At 44.2% G+C, this 21,044-nt stretch overlaps 1 protein-coding gene across 7 annotated transcripts in view; it reads left to right on the top strand.

Moving 5' to 3' along the window:
• Tmtc4 (transmembrane O-mannosyltransferase targeting cadherins 4) overlaps positions 1 to 20,195 on the top strand; it is a 56,707-nt gene extending 36,512 nt beyond the window's left edge. For 4 of the 7 annotated variants that reach the window (XM_063246995.1, XM_063246994.1, XM_063246991.1 and 1 more), the window contains 9 exons: positions 316 to 487; positions 573 to 704; positions 6,078 to 6,157; positions 6,319 to 6,426; positions 6,513 to 6,654; positions 11,823 to 11,937; positions 12,967 to 13,079; positions 16,770 to 16,839; positions 18,779 to 20,195. In XM_063246995.1, coding sequence (XP_063103065.1) covers positions 316 to 487; positions 573 to 704; positions 6,078 to 6,157; positions 6,319 to 6,426; positions 6,513 to 6,654; positions 11,823 to 11,937; positions 12,967 to 13,079; positions 16,770 to 16,839; positions 18,779 to 18,927 — 1,081 coding nt within the window. In that variant the 3' untranslated portion in view covers positions 18,928 to 20,195. Of the gene's footprint in view, positions 1 to 315; positions 488 to 572; positions 705 to 6,077; positions 6,158 to 6,318; positions 6,427 to 6,512; positions 6,655 to 8,903; positions 8,965 to 11,822; positions 11,938 to 12,966; positions 13,080 to 13,678; positions 13,759 to 14,245; positions 15,534 to 16,769; positions 16,840 to 18,778 lie in introns of those variants that run through there. The other 3 variants (XM_063246992.1, XM_063246993.1, XM_063246996.1) reach the window with 3 other exon arrangements.
• Positions 20,196 to 21,044: the final 849 nt, after the last annotated feature.

The following is a 21,044-nucleotide window of genomic DNA, read 5'->3' as shown; positions in this document are numbered from 1 at the left end:
AAAGGAAGCGATGGAAAGGAATAGGTGGATTCTAGGGTGTTGTGTTGCAAGTGTAGTTATTTTGACTGTATTGATATGAATTGTATGATTTACAGGTTTACCGTTATGCTTGATAGGAAATGTCTTTGTATTATTTAATGTCTTATCCTGGACCACCAGCTAAACTAAACTCTCCTGGTGAATTTTTTTTCCCTCTGACAATGGCCCCTTTCTTGAAGTGATGGCGTGAAAAAAAAGAAAGGTCTTTGCCACAAATTTAATATGAATTAGGATGCCCTTCTTGAGAAGTTTGTTTAAGCTCTTTTCTCTTTCCAGAATCCTTACACTGGGGCTGGGATTTCTCGTGATCCCATTTCTCCCTGCAAGCAACCTGTTCTTCCGAGTGGGCTTTGTGGTGGCGGAACGTGTCCTCTACCTCCCCAGCGCCGGCTACTGTGTGCTGCTGACCTTCGGCTTTGCAGCCCTGAGCAGACACACGAAGCAAAAGGTATCCATGCAGCCTGCGCCACGCGAAGCAGCACCGTCCGCAGGTCACTGATGGTGATCGCCGTGTCTCTTTCTCTCTCCCTAAGAAACTCATCTCCGCCTTCATCCTGGGGATCTTACTTATCAACGCACTGAGATGCGTGATTCGAAGCGGCGAGTGGAGGAACGAGGACCAGCTTTTTAGAAGTGCCCTGTCTGTGTGTCCCCTCAATGCTAAGGTAGCTTGACCACCAGGCTTCTTTCACAAAGATGTTGCCAGGAAATGTTGGACGTCTTCAGCTGGGGAGGAGGAATGTTAGTGGCAGTGGACAGTGTGGAGGATAAGACGGTGACAGGATACATGGGTTTTCTTTTCTTGTTGCCAGTTGTTGTTTTTCAATGATTTTTGTAAGCATCATTAGAGTTTAACATAGTCAAAATGATTCAGAAGAAATCCTGAGGGCCCAGCGTGATGGTGCCCGCCTATAATCCCAGCACTTGGAGGCTGAGGCAGGAGGTGCTGGGAGTTCAAGGCCAATCTGGGCTATAAAGTGAGTTCAAGGCCAGCCTGAGTGGCAAAATGAAACCCTTTCTTAAAAGGACCAAAAAAAGAAAAAAATCATGAAAACCTGACCATGTCAGCGCAGAGTGCACACAGGAAGCGTCAGTCATATTATAGTTGCTATGCAGGGGGCAGGCTGGCTTCGGACAGTCATTGGGTTGCAGAAGTTTACAATGCATTGCACACCGCACGGTCCTGTACGTTTCTGTCTCCTTTGAGTCTGCTTCCTGTGACTCATTCTGTGAGGTTAGGTACAGGTAAGCACACAGACATTCAAGTTGGCAGTGTTTCTTGCTGACAATATCTGGAGAAATTTTATTCACATGTACGTTTTGTTTATTTGTTTCGGAGCCAGGCTCTTACCGTCCTCCTGCCTCAGCCTCCCAAGAAGCAGTAATTGCAGGCTCATTGGGCTCTGCGCTTGCTTGCTTGTATTTTTGGCTGAATCCAAGCTTTTTATCTAACCAAGTTCTTGTGTCTTTGGCAGAAGTAAGTTTTTTGAACTTCCAATGGCCTGTTTCTAAGATGGCGAGAAGGCTGTCCGCTGAGTTGGTTGTGAGGCCTGAAAGAAATGAGGCACCTTAGTGTGTCCGCACATGGCAGGTGCTCAGGCAGTGTAGGCTGTCATAGGTTCCTTCCAGTTTTGATGTCATGTTAGTGGCAGAAAGGGAATTCTGTGTGCTTAAAGTGGGGGTCAAGGCCTTAGATTCGAAGGCTTTGGTGTTACTCTAGGTTCTGATCCTCAGACAGGTCAGGCTGCCTGGGTACTTAAACGTAATCATCCTGTGGGGCAGGTCTCCGGGGTTTGTCACATTTCCACTTTCTGTACATGGGGAAAGCAGTCACTTTGGACGAATTATATAAATAAAACTAAGGAAGAGTTGGCCTCTTACTGTCACCCTGAAGCAAAGGGGCGGGCTCCTTATTGTCTTTTCTACAATTAAAACATCTGCTTGGAGTTGTATACTTAAGAGGTGTCATGAGAGTAAATTACTTTGTGCTTTATCTTTGATTGGCTGACTGATCAGTTTCTTTCATGCTACTACAAAGCAGTTGTCTGTGATTTAATTTGGTAGATGCGATTAGATTTGCCTCACTTTTACTTTTCTGTGTGAATAATAGTCATTACCTGTTCCATTTGTGTCATTCTTTACCATAAGGAACTCAGCTGTTTGCAAAGGCTTAGTTAAATCCCCCTGATCCACCTGTTCAGGATATTGTTTTATTTTTTCTAGGTGGGAAAAACTGAGGCATAAAAGGTTAAGCTGATACTGTGTAATTTGTGTGACTAGGTAGAGACCAGGCGCTGTACTGTGCCCTGGTAAAGGGGAGGGGGCAAGGGCAAAGCCACCTCCTGGAACTCTGCCCAGCGGAGAATTTCACAGGCAGTGCGCTCAGAAGCACAGCGTGTGCACACATAGGTGTGCATGGTGTTTAAGAGTGTGACTGTGGGTTTCTCTTTTTAACCTAAGGTGTACACACAGGACCTCCCTTCTGTCAGACCCACTGGTGATAGAACTTTCTTCATTGATGCTGCTGGATGGAGTTGGGTTTCATGTCAGTTTGGTGCTCTTTACTTTTTAATCTCTGTTATGAATTGAAGGGTCATAAAATCGTCTTCCTCGTTTTGAAAGAAGCTAGGTGGATTTCAGGGAAGAGAGCTCATGTAGGAAAGTGTGTCCTTCCTTCCCCGTCACACAGGACAGGCTTCAAGTGCTTCCCACTTGCCTGTCCTTGACTAGTAAGTGGGCAGGTGATGCCCAGATTTATAAAGCAGCACTCACCTTTGTGGAAGGATCACAGTGTCAGAGTAGGGAGTGCCCAGGTCTAGGCTGCATTCAAGTCACGCCCGTGTCCTGGTGTGGTCCGTATTTATTATTAGTGATTAAACTGAGCCAATGGAAACCCAATCCAGCCAGCCTGCTGGGGCCCAGAGTCCAGGTGTCCTGATTTATTTGCAGTCTTTTTAGCTCACAAGGCTTCCATGTATGTTGCACTTAGTAACAACTCTGATACAATTCCTGTTCTTTTAACAATGAAAAGAATCATATCCCACCATTAGGCGCTTCCTTAATGAGCAACCAGGATTCTTAGAGGATTTTGATGTGTTGAAAGCATTGTAAGCTTAACATCTGATGCTGGCAAAATCTGTGAAACAACCGTAGCCCTGGTGTGAATAGCGCCTTTCCTTACAGCTGCTCTTACCTGTTTGCGTTTCCGCGTCATTCGTCTGTAATGTTTGTTTTTATCCAGCTTCTCGGCTGGTTCTGTGCCTTGGTGCATGTAGCACTAAGGCTAGAGGGAAAGTTGAAAAAACAGATTTTTTTGTCTCTTACACACTACAAAAACAAAACCTCTGCTCTCTAACATTATTTCAAGTAGCCTGATTGTCAGGTTTGGGTTGTGGTTTGGTTTGGTTTTACAATCATGGAAGCTGTGTCCTGTTCACCGAATTCACAGACTCGCCTCTGTATAATAGTAGGGGAGCGCTGTCACCAGGTCTTCATTGTGCTGCAACCTTTTACCATTGCCAGCCACTCTGAGTCCTCAAACCGAATGGGTGTACAGCATCCTCTCCTGGGTGCCACTTGGGTCCCACAAGGAACTTTGGATCATTAATAAATGTCTTCAGTAGTCATCTTCAGGGCTCGTCCTTCAGGTGCCAGGTCCTCTTCGTAATTTATTCTGAGCCCATGTCTGATGAAAAAAATGTCCTCTATTGGCTTCTGCATTCTAACATGATGTGGGTTAGTCAGCTGTTCTGTTTTGGGGACAAAATACCCCATACCCATGACATAAAGGGGGGAAAGTTTAATCAGCTCAGTTTCAGAGGGTTCAGTTCGTGGTCAACTGGCTACACGACTGAAGCATCATTGGTACAGCAGGGCCTGGCAGGGCAGAACAGCTCTCTTCATGGCAGCCAGGAAGCAGAGCACACGTGGAAAGCCGGAGAGAAAGGGGCTGGATATGGTTCCAGAGGGCACACCCCGTGACCCTTGGATACATCCCAGAAGCGTGTTTACTGAGCCCAAGTTGACAGTCAGTTAACTCACAGGTGGCTTGAGAATTTCTAGTAGGTCTGCACCTGTGAGTCCTGCTCCTGTCTGTTTCGTCCTCTAATTTTAACAATTATTTCCTTTCTTTCCCCTCTCCCTTCTTCTCTCTCTGTCTCTGTCTCCCTCCCCATAACATAACTGACCATTTTAGTTTCTTATAAAATTAAAAACAGGTGAGATGGAAAACATCTGTCATCCCAGCACTTGAGAGGATAAGGCAGGAAGATTGCTCTGATTTCAAAGCGAGCCTGAGCTACATGGTGAATTCAGGGCTAGGCTATGCTACATAACGACTACAAAGCTAGCCTGAACTACATAATGAGATCCTGTTTCAAAAAAAAAAATTAAAAATAGAATTATATAATTATTAGTGATCCAGTCATTCAGTTTCTGACCCAAAAAGAATTTAAAGCAGAGAATCAGATATTTGCACCTATAGTAATATTATTCACTATAGCCAAAATGTGGACACCATTGGCAAATGGATGGACAAACTGGGTTTGCAGTGGAATATTATGCAGCCTTTAAAAGGATGGAAATTCTGACTCATACAACAACATAGATAAACTCTGAACATTTAACTGAGGCAAATAAGGCAAATACTGTGTGGTTTTATGTGAGATAGTCAAACTCATAGTGAAAAAGTGGTACGATGGTCACGGGGAAGGAAAAAATGGGTGCTGTTATTTAATGGGGACAGAGTTTCCATTTTTCAGGATGAAAGTTTTCAAGTGCTAATGTACCAACACCCTGGACTACACAGCCTACGAATGCCCAAGATGGTATGGGTTTACCACAGCTAAAAAGTAAAATTTGTCACCTCAAATAAAATGATCCTTACTAAATAATTTTTAAAACTAACCACGTAAGCTGCGCATAGAGGCGCATACCTGCAATCCCAGGACTCTGAAAAGCTGAGGCAGAAGGGTTACAAGTTGAAGCCCAACCAGGACAACTCAATGAGACCTCGGCTCACTTGTGGATCTGTGCTGCCCCTGTCTTTAAGGCAGTGAGCAGCCAGCCAGCTGATGTCTGGGCTTCCCTTTGCTCAGGAGCCCCTTCAGCTCCCAGCTCAGAAACCCTTGGCCAGGACACTACCCATGATGCACGTGCCTCCAGAGCCCTTGCAGTGACACCTTTACTAACATGGTGGCTTGATCGGAGCCCTGCGGGGCTTTTGCCCCCCTGCTGTGGTGTCCCCACAAAGGATAAGGCAGCGTGGATTTTTATTAAGTGTCAGCTTAATTCAAGCTGACCTAACAGATCAGCACAGCATGGAGAGCATAAACAAGTACTGCTTCCCTGGTGCTGGCCTGGGTATTCCAAGGCGAAGACCCCAGCAGATATGGTGTTTGGCGGGGGAGAGGAGCTTTCCCATGGTGGCCCATGTGGCAGAGGAGGGAGCAAGAGGGCTCTTGGATTCCATTCCTAAGGGCTCCCATCCTGGTGACCAGTCACTCCTCTCTGCCACCATGTTAGGAGCTTAGGGGTTCAGCATATGAATTTAGGGGGCACATAAACATCCCTCCCCCAGTAGATATAAAGCTAAATACTTGTAACACCACCCACAGAAAGATGTCTAGCAGGAAGGGCTGCATTTGGACAAAATAAACTGACAGTCCTTTTCTTTTCCTGGCCACGTGTACTTGATTATCTCAACTCTTTTGGGGTGTGGGTTTTGGGGGAGCAGGACGGGGATTTGAGAGTTAGTAACAAAAACAGCTGGCTTTGTGGTCTAGTGTCCTCTGCTGAGTTCGTTATTTTTCCTTCTGTGGCATTTTAGTGATCTATCAGCTTACTACTCCGTATTCCTGTGATCTCTTACAGGGCGGGGAATTAAGACACAAGGTCCCCTGTAGCAAAAGTCCTAGTGGGTGATTTTTTTTTAAAAATCCTTTTCCCCTTGTGTCTTCAGCTGGAAGATAGGATAGGTGCCCGAATTCTGAGCAAAGATGTCTACATGCTGGTGACCAAATTGTCACCTGTATTTTCAGGTTCACTACAACATTGGCAAAAATCTGGCTGATAAAGGCAACCAAACAGCAGCTATCCGATATTACCGGGAAGCCGTCAGGTACTACGAACAGCTTTACGGTTGGAATGTAATGTATACCCACATGGTTTTCACAGATTACCGCTCTGTACACTTAATGACCCCAACTTTGAGATGCCAGTTCCTGAGAGTGTAAACTGCTGAGTCCTAACAGTCAGCTTGGTTTGTCTCTCAACTTCCAGATTAAATCCCAAGTATGTTCATGCCATGAATAACCTTGGAAATATCTTAAAAGAAAGGAATGAGCTACAGGAAGCAGAAGAGCTACTGTCTTTGGCTGTCCAAATACAGTAAGTATTGTATTTATAATTATGCCAGTGACAAAGCTCTGCCTTCTTGTTTTTCTTGTTTATCTTTTTTAAAAATCCTCTTCCAGGCCAGACTTTGCTGCTGCGTGGATGAATCTGGGCATAGTGCAGAACAGCCTGAAGCGGTTCGAAGCAGCCGAGCAGAGTTACCGGACAGCCATCAAACACAGAAAGAAGTACCCAGACTGCTACTACAACCTTGGGCGACTGGTAAGGTCAGGACCCCAGACCCACGGGAAGAAAGACTCAGTTTCCCTTTAATGAGAATAAAAGGATAATACTAATACCTATCCAGCACCACCCACTTTATATAAACTGTTTTCATGTACATGTATCTCGTTTGAAAGTAGCTACTTGATTTCCTTATATATAATGTTGAAGCACTCATAATTCTTAGATTAGTCCAATTCTTGAATTAGTTGAGTTTAAGAGTTCACCAAGGCAGTAAACTAAAAAGTTCTGTAAATTAAAACTTTGAAAATCCTCTCTGCCCTGAAAATCAGTACTTCAGGAGTAATTTCCTAGTAAACCTCCGTCTCTCTGATTTTAAAACATAAATGGGATAGAATCTGAGATTTCAAAGCAAACCTGTAGTGTGACTTCTGAGTTTCCTTGCCCATCTTCTTCTAAGGAGCAGACCTCTCATCTGCAGGGGGCACCCTTCCCAAAAAAGACAGTTTTGGAAGTTAGGGCATTTGTTTGAAGGGGCTTTGACATTATTTGATAGAAACAGAAAAGTGTATGTTCCATAATAGCTTTATATTTTTGATGTTAATAGAGTATTTATGAAGATCTGCTCACTAGTGGTTTCCTTGGCAAAGAAAATGAGACACAAATAGTAAAATTCTTTGAACAGGAATGACTGTAACCTCCTCAGTCAACTCTTTAATTTAGTTTCAAGGAACCAAATATATGTTCCTAATATATTTAAATTTATTTTACAAAATAGTTATAGGAAAAAGAATTTAGTTCCTCTAAGCCAAACTGGAAAATACTATGCATAGTAATGTGGCTTTTTAAAAATTTTTAAATAATTTTCCAGGTTTTTGTACACTTAGCCTCACAAGTAGGATAACATTCTTGTGTTCAAAAGAAATGCCTTTTTATCCTCATTTTAACCTTCTGAGGTTTCTGTTTTTTGTCGTTCTTGTGAATCAAAACCAATAGTTCATATAACACATCCAAGTAACCCCACCCCTCACAGATTTAGGAAATCCAAAGCTTCACAGAGAATCTATATTTTAAGAATAATAATAATGTCCCCACATGACGGCAGTGCCCTGCCCCTGGCCTTGCATCTGGGAAGCAGCCCTGTCGGAACTGTGACCTGAAGGTCACGAAAGAGCAGAGAGGCCTGTTTTGAGATGCAGCCTACAGAACATGAGCCCTTGAAGTTTATGGGAAAACTTGGCTTCCATCTTTACCCTGGCGTGGATGCCTCTGGTCTTAACCTCTCTGTTTCTGGAATGCCTGGTCATGGTTTTGTGAGCTGTGGAGATAGGATTTTATGGATGGAGGCAACGAGACGGTGGGAACGTGGCTATGGAATGGTGAAGCCTAAGTCACTGTAAGTGTGTGGTGATGGCTTGTGTTATAAGGTTAAAGCGAAGTGATTCGTGTCTGTTTGAAAACCATAAAGCATGTTTTGGTTAAGAGATGCCGCTTGCAGGCACCTTCATCTTCATGCCTGCTCCAGTGTGATAAAGCAGAGTTCTTTCTTCTCCGGCAGCAAACAGTTAGAACAGGGAAGGCCCTGCAGCACAGGCTTCCTCTTACCCCACTGCAGCGTTCTCTAGAAGCAGTGGACCTTGCGTGCCTTTCTGTTTTCTTTGATGTTTCAGAATTCTGTGCCTTAAGATCTAGTTGGTACTTTGATGAGAAAACAGCTTTCTCAGACCGGAATGTAGCTCAGTGGCACAATCCCTGCTGGCAAGCATGAGGTCCTGAGTTTGATTCTTGGTACCCAGAAAAAAAAAAGCAGCAGCCATGTCTGTGAAACCAGAAGACTAGCGAATACCTGAGCTACTCTCATGATAAGCTGTTTGTGGGAGAGGGCAGGAAAACCTCGGCAGTTCCTTGGATTTGGAAAACAGAGGATTGATGCTAAACGAAACTTCTGTAGACTCACATCCAAAGAAAGGGACTCAGAATGTGAAATACCAGCTTTTACTGGGTGTTCTGGTCTTGGGATTCATTGCATTTTTACTGGCACTGGATGGATTGAGACCTTGGTATCATTTCCTAATTATGCTACCTGCAATTAGTGTTCCCATGGTCCCTTCCCTGTCAGTTTTGCTCAGTGAAGGTTTTTGCTCTCCATTGTGGCTTAATTATCCAGCTTTTGCCCACTTGACAGCTTAAAAGCATTAAAAGCTTAATCTTTAACAGCTCAACTAACCCATTTATTTACTGGCAAATAAGAGGAAACTAATAACTTTAAGGTGTCTTTTTTTTTTTAGAAACCACATTGTTGTAATAGAAGATAGAAATTGTTTTGATTTCTGAACCCCAGATAAGAAGGTAATATAATGCAGTTCTCTTTGTGAAACAGGAAATTAGGAAGAGCTGGGTTATTGGGGCCATATTGATGGTCCTAGAGAGTTATGGTAAAGGCACTTGGCGGTATGACTGGAGACAGCTCAAACAATTGTGTGAGTCAGGATTGTGTGAGTCGGAAGAAGAGAAGGCATGGTGAGATTTTTAAATATAGGATTAATGCAGGGAACTGATCATACAACTGTAAGCACAAAACGGAAAGGGAATAGTAACAGAGATCAGTAACTAAAGGAAAGCCCTCAGGCTCGAGGGAGCAAACACAAGAACCTATGGTACCTGTTGTCAGCAACTTAACAAGGAACTTAGAGGCAAAGGCCCCTGGAAATGTAGTTGGCAGACTCCTAGCACCACACCTCAGAGCAGGGTATGGAAGGTAGGTGAAGGCCGAATAGGTGAGTAACTTGTTCACTACCATCTGCCCTGCACTGGGTAGTTATTGTTAAATTACCGTGTTTCTCTGTTTCCTATAAAGTGTCTTTATCTACAAAAATAAAAGTCTGTAACTTGAGTTGATATGTTATTCTGCAATAAATGGTAATAACAATCAAAGTAATAGTAATAAATAGAAAAATAACATGAAGAATTATATTGTGTTGCATAAATGAACTTAGGCTCCTTGTCATGGGTGTGTTAGAATGTCCCCACAGATTTTTAACCAAGTGACACATGTGCATACCTTGCTGGCAAAAACTGACTTAAAGAATCACTGAGATATCCTATAAAGAGGCACAATTTGTAATCCCAGCACTCAGGAAACTGAGGTGGGAGGATCGATGCAAGTTCAAGACCAGCCTGGGCTACAAAGTGAGCTCAAGGCCAGCCTGAACTGCATAGCGAGACCTCATCTCAAAAAACAAAAAAAAAAACAAAAAAAAGAGAGACACAATTAAGCATTACTATAATTAAGCATCTACATTATTTTAATTTTTTGAACTTTTTATATCATTAATGATACTAAAAGATAAGATTTTACCAGCTGATTTTCTGAGTCTTGTGGAGAATTCAGACATTTTAGTCCCAGGACTGTATATTCTTCAGTGTTTCCAGAGTTCATTAACCCTTTTTGCGTATCATACCATCTGTTTACTGTGTGGGACCTGCAATAAGTCCGAACGTCCCTGTTTTCTGTTACAAATATACACGTGACAGGAAGAAAGAAACCAGCCTTCAACTGATAAATTGCTGTCACTTCTACTTTGTGCAGAGTTAGAGGGATAGAGTACTTTCAAATGAAAGGTACATTGAAGTGAGTTCGGGGTGGCCAGACTGTGACCTGCTACGGAATCCACCACTTGGCCAAGGCTGTCATTAACCATGCAGATGGAAAGTCAGACACTTTGTATTACCAGTGTTAAACAAAATCTCCTCTCAAAAGATGGCAATGGATAATCTCTCCTTCCTACGTGAAGCGAGCCAGGCTCCAGCTTGTCAGAGAGATTTTGCATGACCCTGGAGAATTTTCAAGAAATTTGTAAAGTAGGTCTGAGAGACACACATTTTCATAGCATTAGGTTTTGATGTAGGTGAGAACGGGGTCCTGGATCATTCTTCACGTGGTGAATTGGACACATACAGCTTTTAGTCACATGAAGTGTTCATTTACTATTTTGAATTATTAAAGATGGATATATAGAGACTTCCTAGAAAAAGCATGATGAACAGTTCTTTCTCAGCCTGAAATACAATTTGATACAATCACCAAATAATAGATTCTCTAGTTAAAACGTGTCGAGATCACCCCAAGCTGTCATCCCTGATTCTCCACCTCTAGAAGCATGGCGTAAGGCAAGTTATTAATTTCCTTACACCTTAGTTGCTTTGTCCTAAAGTGGGGATAATGATTATAATACCCACTTCCTTGAAATTGTTCTGTATAGAGAGCCAGGTAGTCTGAGGAATTTATATTTGTGACCCTATGGAAAATTTATAGGAATTCTAGTGAGTTAATTCTAATCTACCACTTCTAGTGAGTTAATTCTAATGAGTTAATTCTAATCTACCACTTCTAGTGCAACTGATGGGGAGAATAAAGACACTAAGGCATATTTATAGTTGTGGGAAGCCAGGGAGGTCCTAAGTCCAGCTAGGGTGATGGTCAGCTGGAACAAAGACCTCAACCCAGGGCCAAACTCGGGTTTTATTCATTCATGACGAAGGAAGTAGCTCGAGGATAGTCACCGAGAGTGGGGGAAAGTACATGAGTACTATGAGCTGGGCTAGGTAGGAGGCCTGAAGTCACCTCTGCACTATGCAGAGAGAAGGGTGTGCAGAAAGAGTCATCTGCATAACACAATTGGAGGTAGCATCTGACGTTTTGGGGTTGGTGCCCCAGGAACTCATAGCCTCTCATCTCGATGCTCAATCCCAGCTGACAGCATGGAGCGTGGCTCTCCCTCCTGCCAGCTTACACATGGTTTTTGGGAGCCAGGGGGTTGGGAAACATTGACCTGTTGCCTTGTTTCAAAGACTACGTACTAGCACCTCGGCAAGGTGGATTTACAGTGTTCAAAGCCAGTTGAAAGGAGAAGGAAAAGCCCAAGCCAGCTGTCTGCCTATGAGTACGTGGAGACAGGGCCAGGTTTAGCCAAGATGGGGATAATTACTCTTCTTTCAAGGAGAGTCCTCTAGGTGGTCTTCCACAGTTTTGAAAAGTAAATAGGTTGAAGCAAAAAACTAAAAGATCTATAAAGAAAAGTTGGGTTATCTTTTTGTTTGTTTTGGTGGGGATTTTGTTGGTTGTGGGGGTAATATCTTAAGAGAACCAAAGAACATAAAAATTGGGATATTGATTTTTTGGTGGGGGGGGTCTGTTTTGTTTTCAGTATGCAGACCTGAACCGCCACGTGGACGCACTGAATGCGTGGAGAAATGCTACCGTGCTGAAGCCGGAGCACAGCCTGGCTTGGAACAACATGATCATCCTCCTGGACAACACAGGTGCAGAAGGGCAGATCGGGGAATCAGGAGATGGAGCCCAGCACTGTACTATTGAAAAACTAAGAAACAGAAATTCAGTGCTCTGTCCCTCTGAGTTCAAAAAATAAATATGTATAGGCCTAAATCTTCTGTACCATAATGTCTATTCCTCTAGAAAGTGAGGTGTCCTGGAGTACAGTGGGATCTGGACGTTATGGAAAATACTGCATTTAAAATTTGTGTGGCGGTGTGAAAGACGGCATATGATCTATCTGCCAGCCACAGCCTCACCCAGAATGCTAGGGGCACACAGATGTGAGCAGGAACCCTTCCGAGCTTTTGGATTGAACGAGCAGGGTGACTTCCCAAGTCCATGGGCTGTCCACACACAGGAGTCACCCTCTGGTCTCCACAGCCTTAGGTTCTTTGAGATTCAATGCTAACGATTTGATGATTTGCTTTCTTAGCACAGAACAGACTAGATCGAGTCAATTAGAAGTTATTTTGCAACCATTATTTTGTAAAACCAACCACCCTTTAAGAAACTGTAGTATTGGGACTGGGGATTTAGCTCAGCTGCATAAGCACCTGCCTTGCAAGCAGGCAGTCGTGAGTTCAATCCCTGGTACCGATAAAAATGAAAAACAGGAAAAAAAAAAAAAAGAAACTGTAGTATTGATTTGGCATAATTTAAAAGTAGAAAGCCATCTAAAGGGCATAAGAGAGCTCTAGATTCTCTAAGAAAAACCCATCAGAAGTTAACAGTGTTACTGTGACACACCCATTTTGCAAACTCTCTTTCTCTGATTAGGATATAGCTGGTATCTAGGAAGAAATTAGAACTAATTACTGAATGCTTTGCAGAATCGAATCACAGGCTGTTTGCGTGTTACTTCCAGACTGCTGAGTGGCTGTGGCTATGTGCATGTGAAAGTGTGCATTGTGCCTTCCACACGGATTTTGTAACGATTGTGTACAATGTATATATACCCTACTAAGAGACAGAAACACAAGTACAGCATCAGTGTGTTTTTTATTTTTTCCTTCCAGGTAATTTAGCCCAAGCTGAAGCAGTTGGAAGAGAAGCACTGGAATTAATACCTAATGATCACTCTCTTATGTTCTCCTTGGCAAACGTGTTGGGAAAATCCCAGAAATACAAGGTGGGTAAACTTTGGGCCGTGATTTCTTGCACTGGGTGCCAGCAGCTGACAGAAGGCATCAGGATTTCATTCGGAATTAGGCCAGGGCTGTGGCAGCAGTACAGCAGGCTGGCTTAGTCAGCTTGTTCCTAGGAGAAATTGCCCAAAAGGTGGGTGAACAGGGTCACACCCAGAGCTCAGCCATTGTTCACACTTGGGGAGGGTAGCACTGTGGGGAAGGGGAAGTGACCAGGAGGAGCTGGGTGAGGCCCACTCAGTCCAGGGACAGTGCTACCCCTGTGCCCTGCCCCACCGCCTCAGGATGGGGTGAGGCATTGTCCTTTATGGTGGGTTGGAGCTCTGGGTTTGTGTGTGGGACCTGTGTTCTGCACAAAGAAAAGCCAAGCTGGGTGTGCTGGTGCATGCCTGTGTCCCAGCATTTGAGAGCTGCGACAGGAGAATCACTGCAAGTTCAAGGCCAGCCTGGGTTACATAGTGAGGCCCTGTCTCAAAGAGAAAAAGAGGAGAGGAGAGGAAGGAAAAATGGGAGGGAGGGAGACCAGCCATCTCAGCCCATGGAGGAAGTAGCTCTTGCTACTTCCAGGCCCTTTTCTTCTCAGAGTTACAGGAAGACCCTAAAAGTTGCTAAACGACCAAAACTGCAGACATCACATCTGCTTCCCTGGGCCTGCCAGACCTGGTGAGGAGTGGCCGGGGCCTCGCTCCCTCTTCATTTAGGGTGACTCTGTGACCTCAGACCTGGTTTTGTGTATTACAGTCATAGGCACCGAGAGTGCCTCATGGGGACCATCTCTGGGATTGGGTCAGGCCAGGGAACCTGCAGTCCTACCTGGCAGCCCCAGCTCCCAACCAGACCTGCAAAGGGCACCCTCAGAAGCCGTGCCTTTTTCTTCTGAGGAAGGATACCTTGTTTAAGAAACAGGAGCTGTATGTTGTTTTGATCACTGAGTCTACAGATGAGACTCAAGGCCTTAAGTTAGTGAGTAATTAATATTTTCTGACCTTTGCCCTGAGTTATTTACTTCTTCATTTCTGTTGATTAGCTGTCATTATTGATACAATTTTTTTCTTTCCTGTCATTGTCTCTCCCTCTCCCTCCCTTTCCGTCTTTCTCCCTCTTTCTCCTCCTCTGTCTGTTGTCTGTTGTCTCTCCTATCTCTCTTCAGTACTGGGAATTGAACCCAGGGCCTTCAGCTGAACTACATGCTTAGCCCTCCTTTTGAATGTCAGGAAGTTTAGTAGCTTCATTATATATCTTTATTTAGCATTTCCAGATTTTGCTTCAAAGGGGGCTTATTTTATTTTATTTTATTTTATTTTATTTTATTTTATTTTATTTTATTTATTTTTATGACCCTGCTCAGGGAGCATGGAGGAGAATCACAGGTTTGCCTCCTGGTGACTTTTGGGCCATTACCTCCTGGGCCAGCTCAGGATTCTGGGTTCTCCTCTGACGCAGCCCCACAATCATTGTATTGATTTTCCTGCCATGCTGCAGGCTGTAAACCGGAATTTCTGTAAAGGGGACAGAACCCAGGGTTGGCTTCCAGTTTACATGGTTCTTTATTGTTCCAGATAAGTAGAATGGAGAAATTAGTTTCCCATTTCTGTACACACGTTTTCATCCTAGTTGTCGGGGTAGTAGTGCAAAGCCTAAGATAAGGAAACAGAGGATAAAGTCATGGGCACAGAGCTCACTGTGAGCCTTTTTGACAGCTACCAAGTGGGGAGCAGGTGGTAACTCCTCCAGCCATGGTCCCCACCCAGGCTGAAGAGTTTGAGGTACCTCTTGCTGTTGCTGTTCTGTTGGGGGTGGGGGCTGGTGCTGCTTTGGAGAAGGGGCCGTGGTGGTGGCTTGCAGCGCTCTAGGGGACACACTCTCCAGACAGGGTCTGCTCTCCGGGTGGCTCATCCTCACCCAGCCATTTGCTGTCTTATATTGGTTTCCTTAGCCAGGCCCTGGCCTGTTGGTAAAGCCTCTGTTGCTGTCCAGGGTGCTGACAGGCAGGTGTTCACGCCTGTGTTAACCCTGGATCCTGCAGGCTTCCACAGCCTGTTCTGAGGCCGAGATGGCAGAGTTCTCCTGTGTTTATGGCTCCAGCAGCCTCAGTTTGCACGTGTGTGAAGTGGAGACCGTGATCTGCCCAATCTCCTGATTGAGTAATAGAAGAAGAGGCACAAGACCATGATTTGTAATTGAGGAGTACTGAAGTTTATATGTTTATAAAATTTAAAGCATTAAATGGCTCTCTAAACAGCATTGCAACCTTTTTATGTTAACTTTGCACCATGTAATTTCCAATTTGGAGCTAATGGGATCAAGAAAAACTGCAGACATAATCTTTCCAGGTTTAATGTGACACTGCCCTCACTGATTTCTCTCTCCATGTCACCCCATTCACTGGACCTGAGTTTAAAAGCAGGTTGCAGTAATAAAGTCATTTCCAGACTGCACATTTATGTCACATTGTTTCAAATTCCCTTTTTTCCACATCTAGATTCTTCCTGACTTTTACTGGGTATGTTTCTTTAAATAGATTTCTAGTGTAGTAACAAAAGTGTGAACTTGTGTGTGTGTGTGTGTGTGTGTGTGTGTGTGTGTGTAAACTGGCTCATTGCCTAGATTTTGAAACCTTCAGACCATCTACAAACCCATCTTCTTTGTTAATCCCATTGCTATCCTGAGGATCGAACGCAGGGAACTTCACTCAGAGCTACACCCTTTGTTATTTTAATTTGTTTTGTCACTTTTGGGAGGTTTTTAAAATTCTTAAACTGGGTCTTGCTAATCACTAAACTTCCCAGACTGGGCTTGAATCTATGGTCTTCTGCATTAGCCCTGAAGAGACCGGGATACAGGCCTGCGCCATCAGGCCCAGCTGCGGAACGGTTTTTAAACAGCTCACTGCTCTCCAGTGGGCTTGGTTGTGTAAGCTCGGTGTGCTGCCAATCACAGACTACCTGGCCTGTTCAGACAGGAAAGGTAGGGGAAGTGGCTAATGGCCCTCAGCACATGTCAGGGAGGACAGTAGAAGGTAACCACATGGTTTGCCACGTTTGGCATGATCAGATCGGAAGACTTTGCCCCATGTCAGAGTGTCCACACTGGAAGTGAGGGTGATTGGGAGAACACGCAACTCTATCCAAGAATGAGTGCCTGCACTTCGGGGGCATCTGGTCACAGTCATACATGGTACCATGATAGCTTCCATGACACACAGCATTTCTTCCTCACTCTCTGCTCATTCTTTCCAGCTGCCTGGGCTGCTTCTGGGTCCCCAAGGGTATCATGGATTCTCGGGGAGATTAAACAGGCCCCACCCCTGCCTTCAGAGTCCAGGCAGAGAGGTCACCAGTGTGGGCTGACAGGCAATGGCCAGGTGTCTTCTCCACGGTCCGCTTCTGTTCTTTCCCCTCCTCTCCTCCGCCACTGCACGTGGAACCAGGAGACTGGCTGGCAGTCACAGGATTCCAGCTGTTTCCAAGAGGCAGGTGGCAGAGCTCACAGGCAAATTGGCCCTCCCTGTGGTCACTGTTGTACACCGCAGTGTCCTTGCTGGCTCTCTGGCCCTTGTTTCTGGAGCCTTGCAGCGGTACAAATCAAGGATGGCAGAAGGGTGAAAACCACCGGCGATGAAGCAGTGAGGCCTTCATGTACAGTGCTTTCTTTCCATGTGCTTCATTTTTTAGGAATCTGAAGCTTTATTCCTCAAGGCAATTAAAGCAAACCCAAATGTTGCAAGTTACCACGGGAATTTAGGTAAGGAAACTTTCCAATTCAAATACTATTTTAAGAGAAAAAAAGAAAAAACAGAAAAATCAACAAACAATTCAAAAAACAACAAAAGCAAAATAACAAAAATAATAGCTATATAGTATTCAAAACAAGATGGTAGGATTTTAACAGTGGTAGTTATAGTGCATATTGCTGTCTTCAAAATAGTTGCTCAGGTTACCAAATGCTGGAATAAAACAGAGCAGCAAAACGGAGTAAAGCATTGAGTTTCACAACCAAGACCAAAGTGGCTACAGTGCATATTGCTATCCTCCAAATAGATGCCATAGGCCTGCAAAGTCAGTTAAACAATACAAGCAGCATTATTATTATTATTATTATTACAATACTTCAGATGCTATCATCTCAGCCTGACTTCCTCCAAATCAGCCCATTACTTACTGGCTTGGGGGAGGGGGAGGTTGCTTATCTTGTCCCTGCCTGCACACCGGCCGGCTCACGGGAAGTCATGCTTCGGCTTCTCGCCAATTTAAATCTTGGAACTCCATGTGCTTGGAACAGCATGACATATTTCTGTGAAATCCATATTCAGAGAGCAGTGGTATGTTCCTCAGTGCTAGCTTATCCTTCCTAATCTGGGACTAAGATGTGGTTCAGTTGTTACTTTTCAAAGACAGCTACAGATTGTAATTGGATGGCTAGGACCACCCCCAGAATCGTGACTGACTTTGTCACTTGTTAGTTTTGGAACTCGGGTCTTGCTCCTGTGGGTGACAGTTTCCTACTTGACACCTCCTGTGCCCTCTTCTTCCCACCACGGACTCCCCGTCTTCCAACCTTTGCTGTGTTCCCTTGTGCCGTGGCCCAGACTCCACCCACAAGTGCTCACTCCCAGGAGCCCTCGCTTCCTTTCTTCCAGCCTGCAGGTATTTGGAGTGCACAGGCACATGAGTATTTCTGTTTGCCAAATTTCTTTCCTGCCACTCCAAACTGTTCATCACAAAAGTCACAGAACATGAGTAGTTGTTTTCCTATCCCTGGAGAAAGATGGTTTACTTAGAGAATCATCGTTAGCAGTCAGGCTTACCATGTTAATAACTGGCTCAGCGTAGCTATCATGTTACAGTCAGACCTTCACGTCAGAGCCCTTGTTTTCAGCTGGCAGCGCACAACTGTTGCTTTGCTGAACGGCACGGAGAAATCTTTATTCAAAATAAACAACTGCCAGGCACAGTGGCACATGCCTGTAATGCAGGTAGTCTGGGAAACTGAGAAAGGAGGGTTGCAAGTTCAAGGCCAGTCTGGACCCTGTCTCAAACAATTATAAAGGGCTGGGGATGCAGCTCAATGTGAAGGCTCTGAGTTCAGCCTCTAGCACCTCAAACCAATAGACAGCAGGTGTCTCTTACAAAAGGCTGGGCTTGTGTGCGAGCAGAGTTCTTACCGGGGATCAAACTCACACTTACCAGGCAGGTGCTTGTGCTGCTGAGCTACATCCCTGGCTGACAGGCAGAGTTCTAGGCGCTGCCTAAGCCCCACATTCCCCCACCTGGCTCCGTGGAAGTTTCAGGGCAGCCTCCAGACACTGCACTGTTCTCTTTACCTCTTCATGTAACAGTGTCAGTGTCACTGTTAGCCACTACGTCACATCAGCAACACAAATAGCCCTGTGAGTCCCTGGCAAGGGTTAAATGCATAGTCCCCAAGGAGTGCAGTTATGATCAATAAAGTTCATAGTACAGGGCAGGGGATTTAGCTCAGTGGCATAGTGCCTGCCTTGCGGTCGTGAGTTTGATCCCCAGTACCAATAAAAGTTTGTAGTATAAACAATATTTTTTAAGCACTGATTTTTGAAAACTAACTTTGCAAAGTTCCTATAATAGTTCTTGGTACCAGCAGTTGAAGAGGCCACTGCAAGTTACTCAGAAGTGTTGCCAATGAAATCCATCTCGTGCTTTTTCAGCTGTGCTCTACCACCGCTGGGGACATCTCGAGTTGGCCAAGAAACACTACGAAATCTCCCTGCAGCTCGACCCTGCAGCAGCAGGCACCAAGGAGAATTACAGTCTGCTAAGAAGAAAGCTAGAGCAGAGGCAGAAGAAAGATGTCTGATCTTCATCCTTCACCTCCTGGGCATGTGGGCCGTTGGGCACCGAAACCGTGCACTTACGTTCAGCTGGTTTAGACTCTTTTCAGGTGTATGGTTGGTTGTTCTTTCTATGAAATCAAAGACATGCAAAAAGATTACACCAGCGATATATTCTTGAATGCTTGATACACTTTTTGCATCGAAATTGTATTTTTTCAGACAACTGAAATATAATTCTAAAACCCCCCAAAATGAAGCCTTTTTTACCTAAGTTAAAAAGAAGAAAATTATCTTGTGACTTTTACTAGCATTAAACCTGCGTTTGGGATGGAAGTCTTGTGTGTTAGACTGCTAACACCATTAAACCTCAGTTGTGGCCTGGGCACACGTTGTGTACCTGTAGCCTCAGCTACATGGCACATGGCACATGGCAGCCTGAGGCAGGAGGATTACAAGTTGCAACTTAGGGAAACTGTCTCAGAAACCTTAGAAAGGCTGGGGATGTAGCTCAGCGGTTAAGACTCCTGGATTCAGTGCTTAGTATTGAAAAAAAGGAAGACAGAGAAAACCTCAAATGTATCCAGGAAATGACAGTCCTACAATTTATGTAAATATCAGATGTATCTGTATATTAGCATTTTTATTTAATAAGAGTAAATTAAGATTTTGGGGGAGGGTTTTTTAAATCTTTTTTTATAGTATACCATGAACTTGGTTTATAAGGAAATATTTATTTGTATTTTTATGTGTTGGGCAAGGCAAATAATCAAGTGACAAATGGAAAATTTTAACGTCCAATCTATTTATATTCTTTGTCCTCCATTGGAAGAAACTTATTCCTGCAGTGTATGTTTGTACTACCCAGCACAGGCGTTTTCCCTGCACAGAAGGTTATGCAGGGTTCTACACAAACTGCTACTGACTGATAGGAACCCCCAGCCATGTTCAGGCAAAAGCAGGGTCCCTGACGTCTTGTTTCTGTTATATCCAGTGTTAAGAGGGCTACACATCTATGTGCGTTGTGTTTTTAATGTTTTTATCTGTAAAGTGGTCTCACATTTTCCGTAATGGAACTACAGACATCACTGTCCAGAAAATGCAAGCGGTAATTTTTCTCTCAAAAAGAGTCATATTTGGAGGCTCAGTGGTATTTGTAAGAACTGGGTTGTTTTTCCTATTCAATGATCACAGTAACCATGTTTACTTGGTTTGTTCTTCTCTGTATGCTGTTACCTAATGATTTATGCAATCTCTGTCATTTGTTATGCAGTAAAATTATTACACAGACTGATGTGAGGTGTCATCTTGCCTTTTTAATAGGTGATCTTCAAATGGGTGAACTTTTTGTCTTCCTTTACCTTCAAATGAAATCAAGGTGGCCAGCTCATCCTTTCTAGTTCATGGCATCTTACCAGTTCAGGGCCCGTTTTATAGAACTGTCTCGCGAAGTTACCCAGGTTTGGAGAACTGCATGCATAGATCAGTGTGGAGATGGTTTTGATTCTCAGCACTTAGGGCCCTGGATCTGCACAGGGTTGCAAATCAACTATCAATACTGTGTTTGAGCTACATCAGAAAAGGAAGTGCACAGGCATTTCCTCACTGGTCCCTACATGCGAGAGTGACACCATACAGTTCTCTTAGGAACAGGGCCCGGCTTGCACTTAAGTTCCTGCGGTGCTTCGCATAGCAGATAATAGATGCGCCTATGTTCTGTTGATTTGTTAAAGAAAATTTCCTTTTTCGCAAAATGGTATCCTTTAGAGAGTTAAATTTTTTTGTTCCTTCTAAAAGCCCCTTGAGAAAGTCCCCACCCCCTGCAACCAGTAAAACTGGAGTTTCAAGACATGCAGTCCTGGACCCACGCCCATCAAAGGAATTCCCTTTGTCCTCACTGCTTCAGCTCTCAGGATCTTGCAGCAGCTGTCTGCTTTCCAGAGAAAACAGGCATTTATTTGATTACTATGTCGGAAAGTCTTTTATCTCTGCGGATTTTAGAAGTGTGGCTCTCTTTCCTTCTCTTCCCATTCGAAGTGATCCAACTTCTTTTGTTTCTTGGGCTTCCCGCCTGTCCCCAGCTCCCCACATACCTGGTGTCTCTTCAATGTTTTGATTGCTGATGGCAATGGGGGTGCTTCCC

This window comes from Cavia porcellus, unplaced genomic scaffold (assembly GCF_034190915.1).
Source record: "Cavia porcellus strain 051 isolate PalLab524CR breed Dunkin Hartley unplaced genomic scaffold, mCavPor4.1 scaffold_4, whole genome shotgun sequence".
Taxonomy (NCBI): Eukaryota; Metazoa; Chordata; class Mammalia; order Rodentia; family Caviidae; genus Cavia; species Cavia porcellus.
Note: the sequence above shows the minus strand (reverse complement) of the source record. Positions and strands in the feature narration are given on the sequence as shown.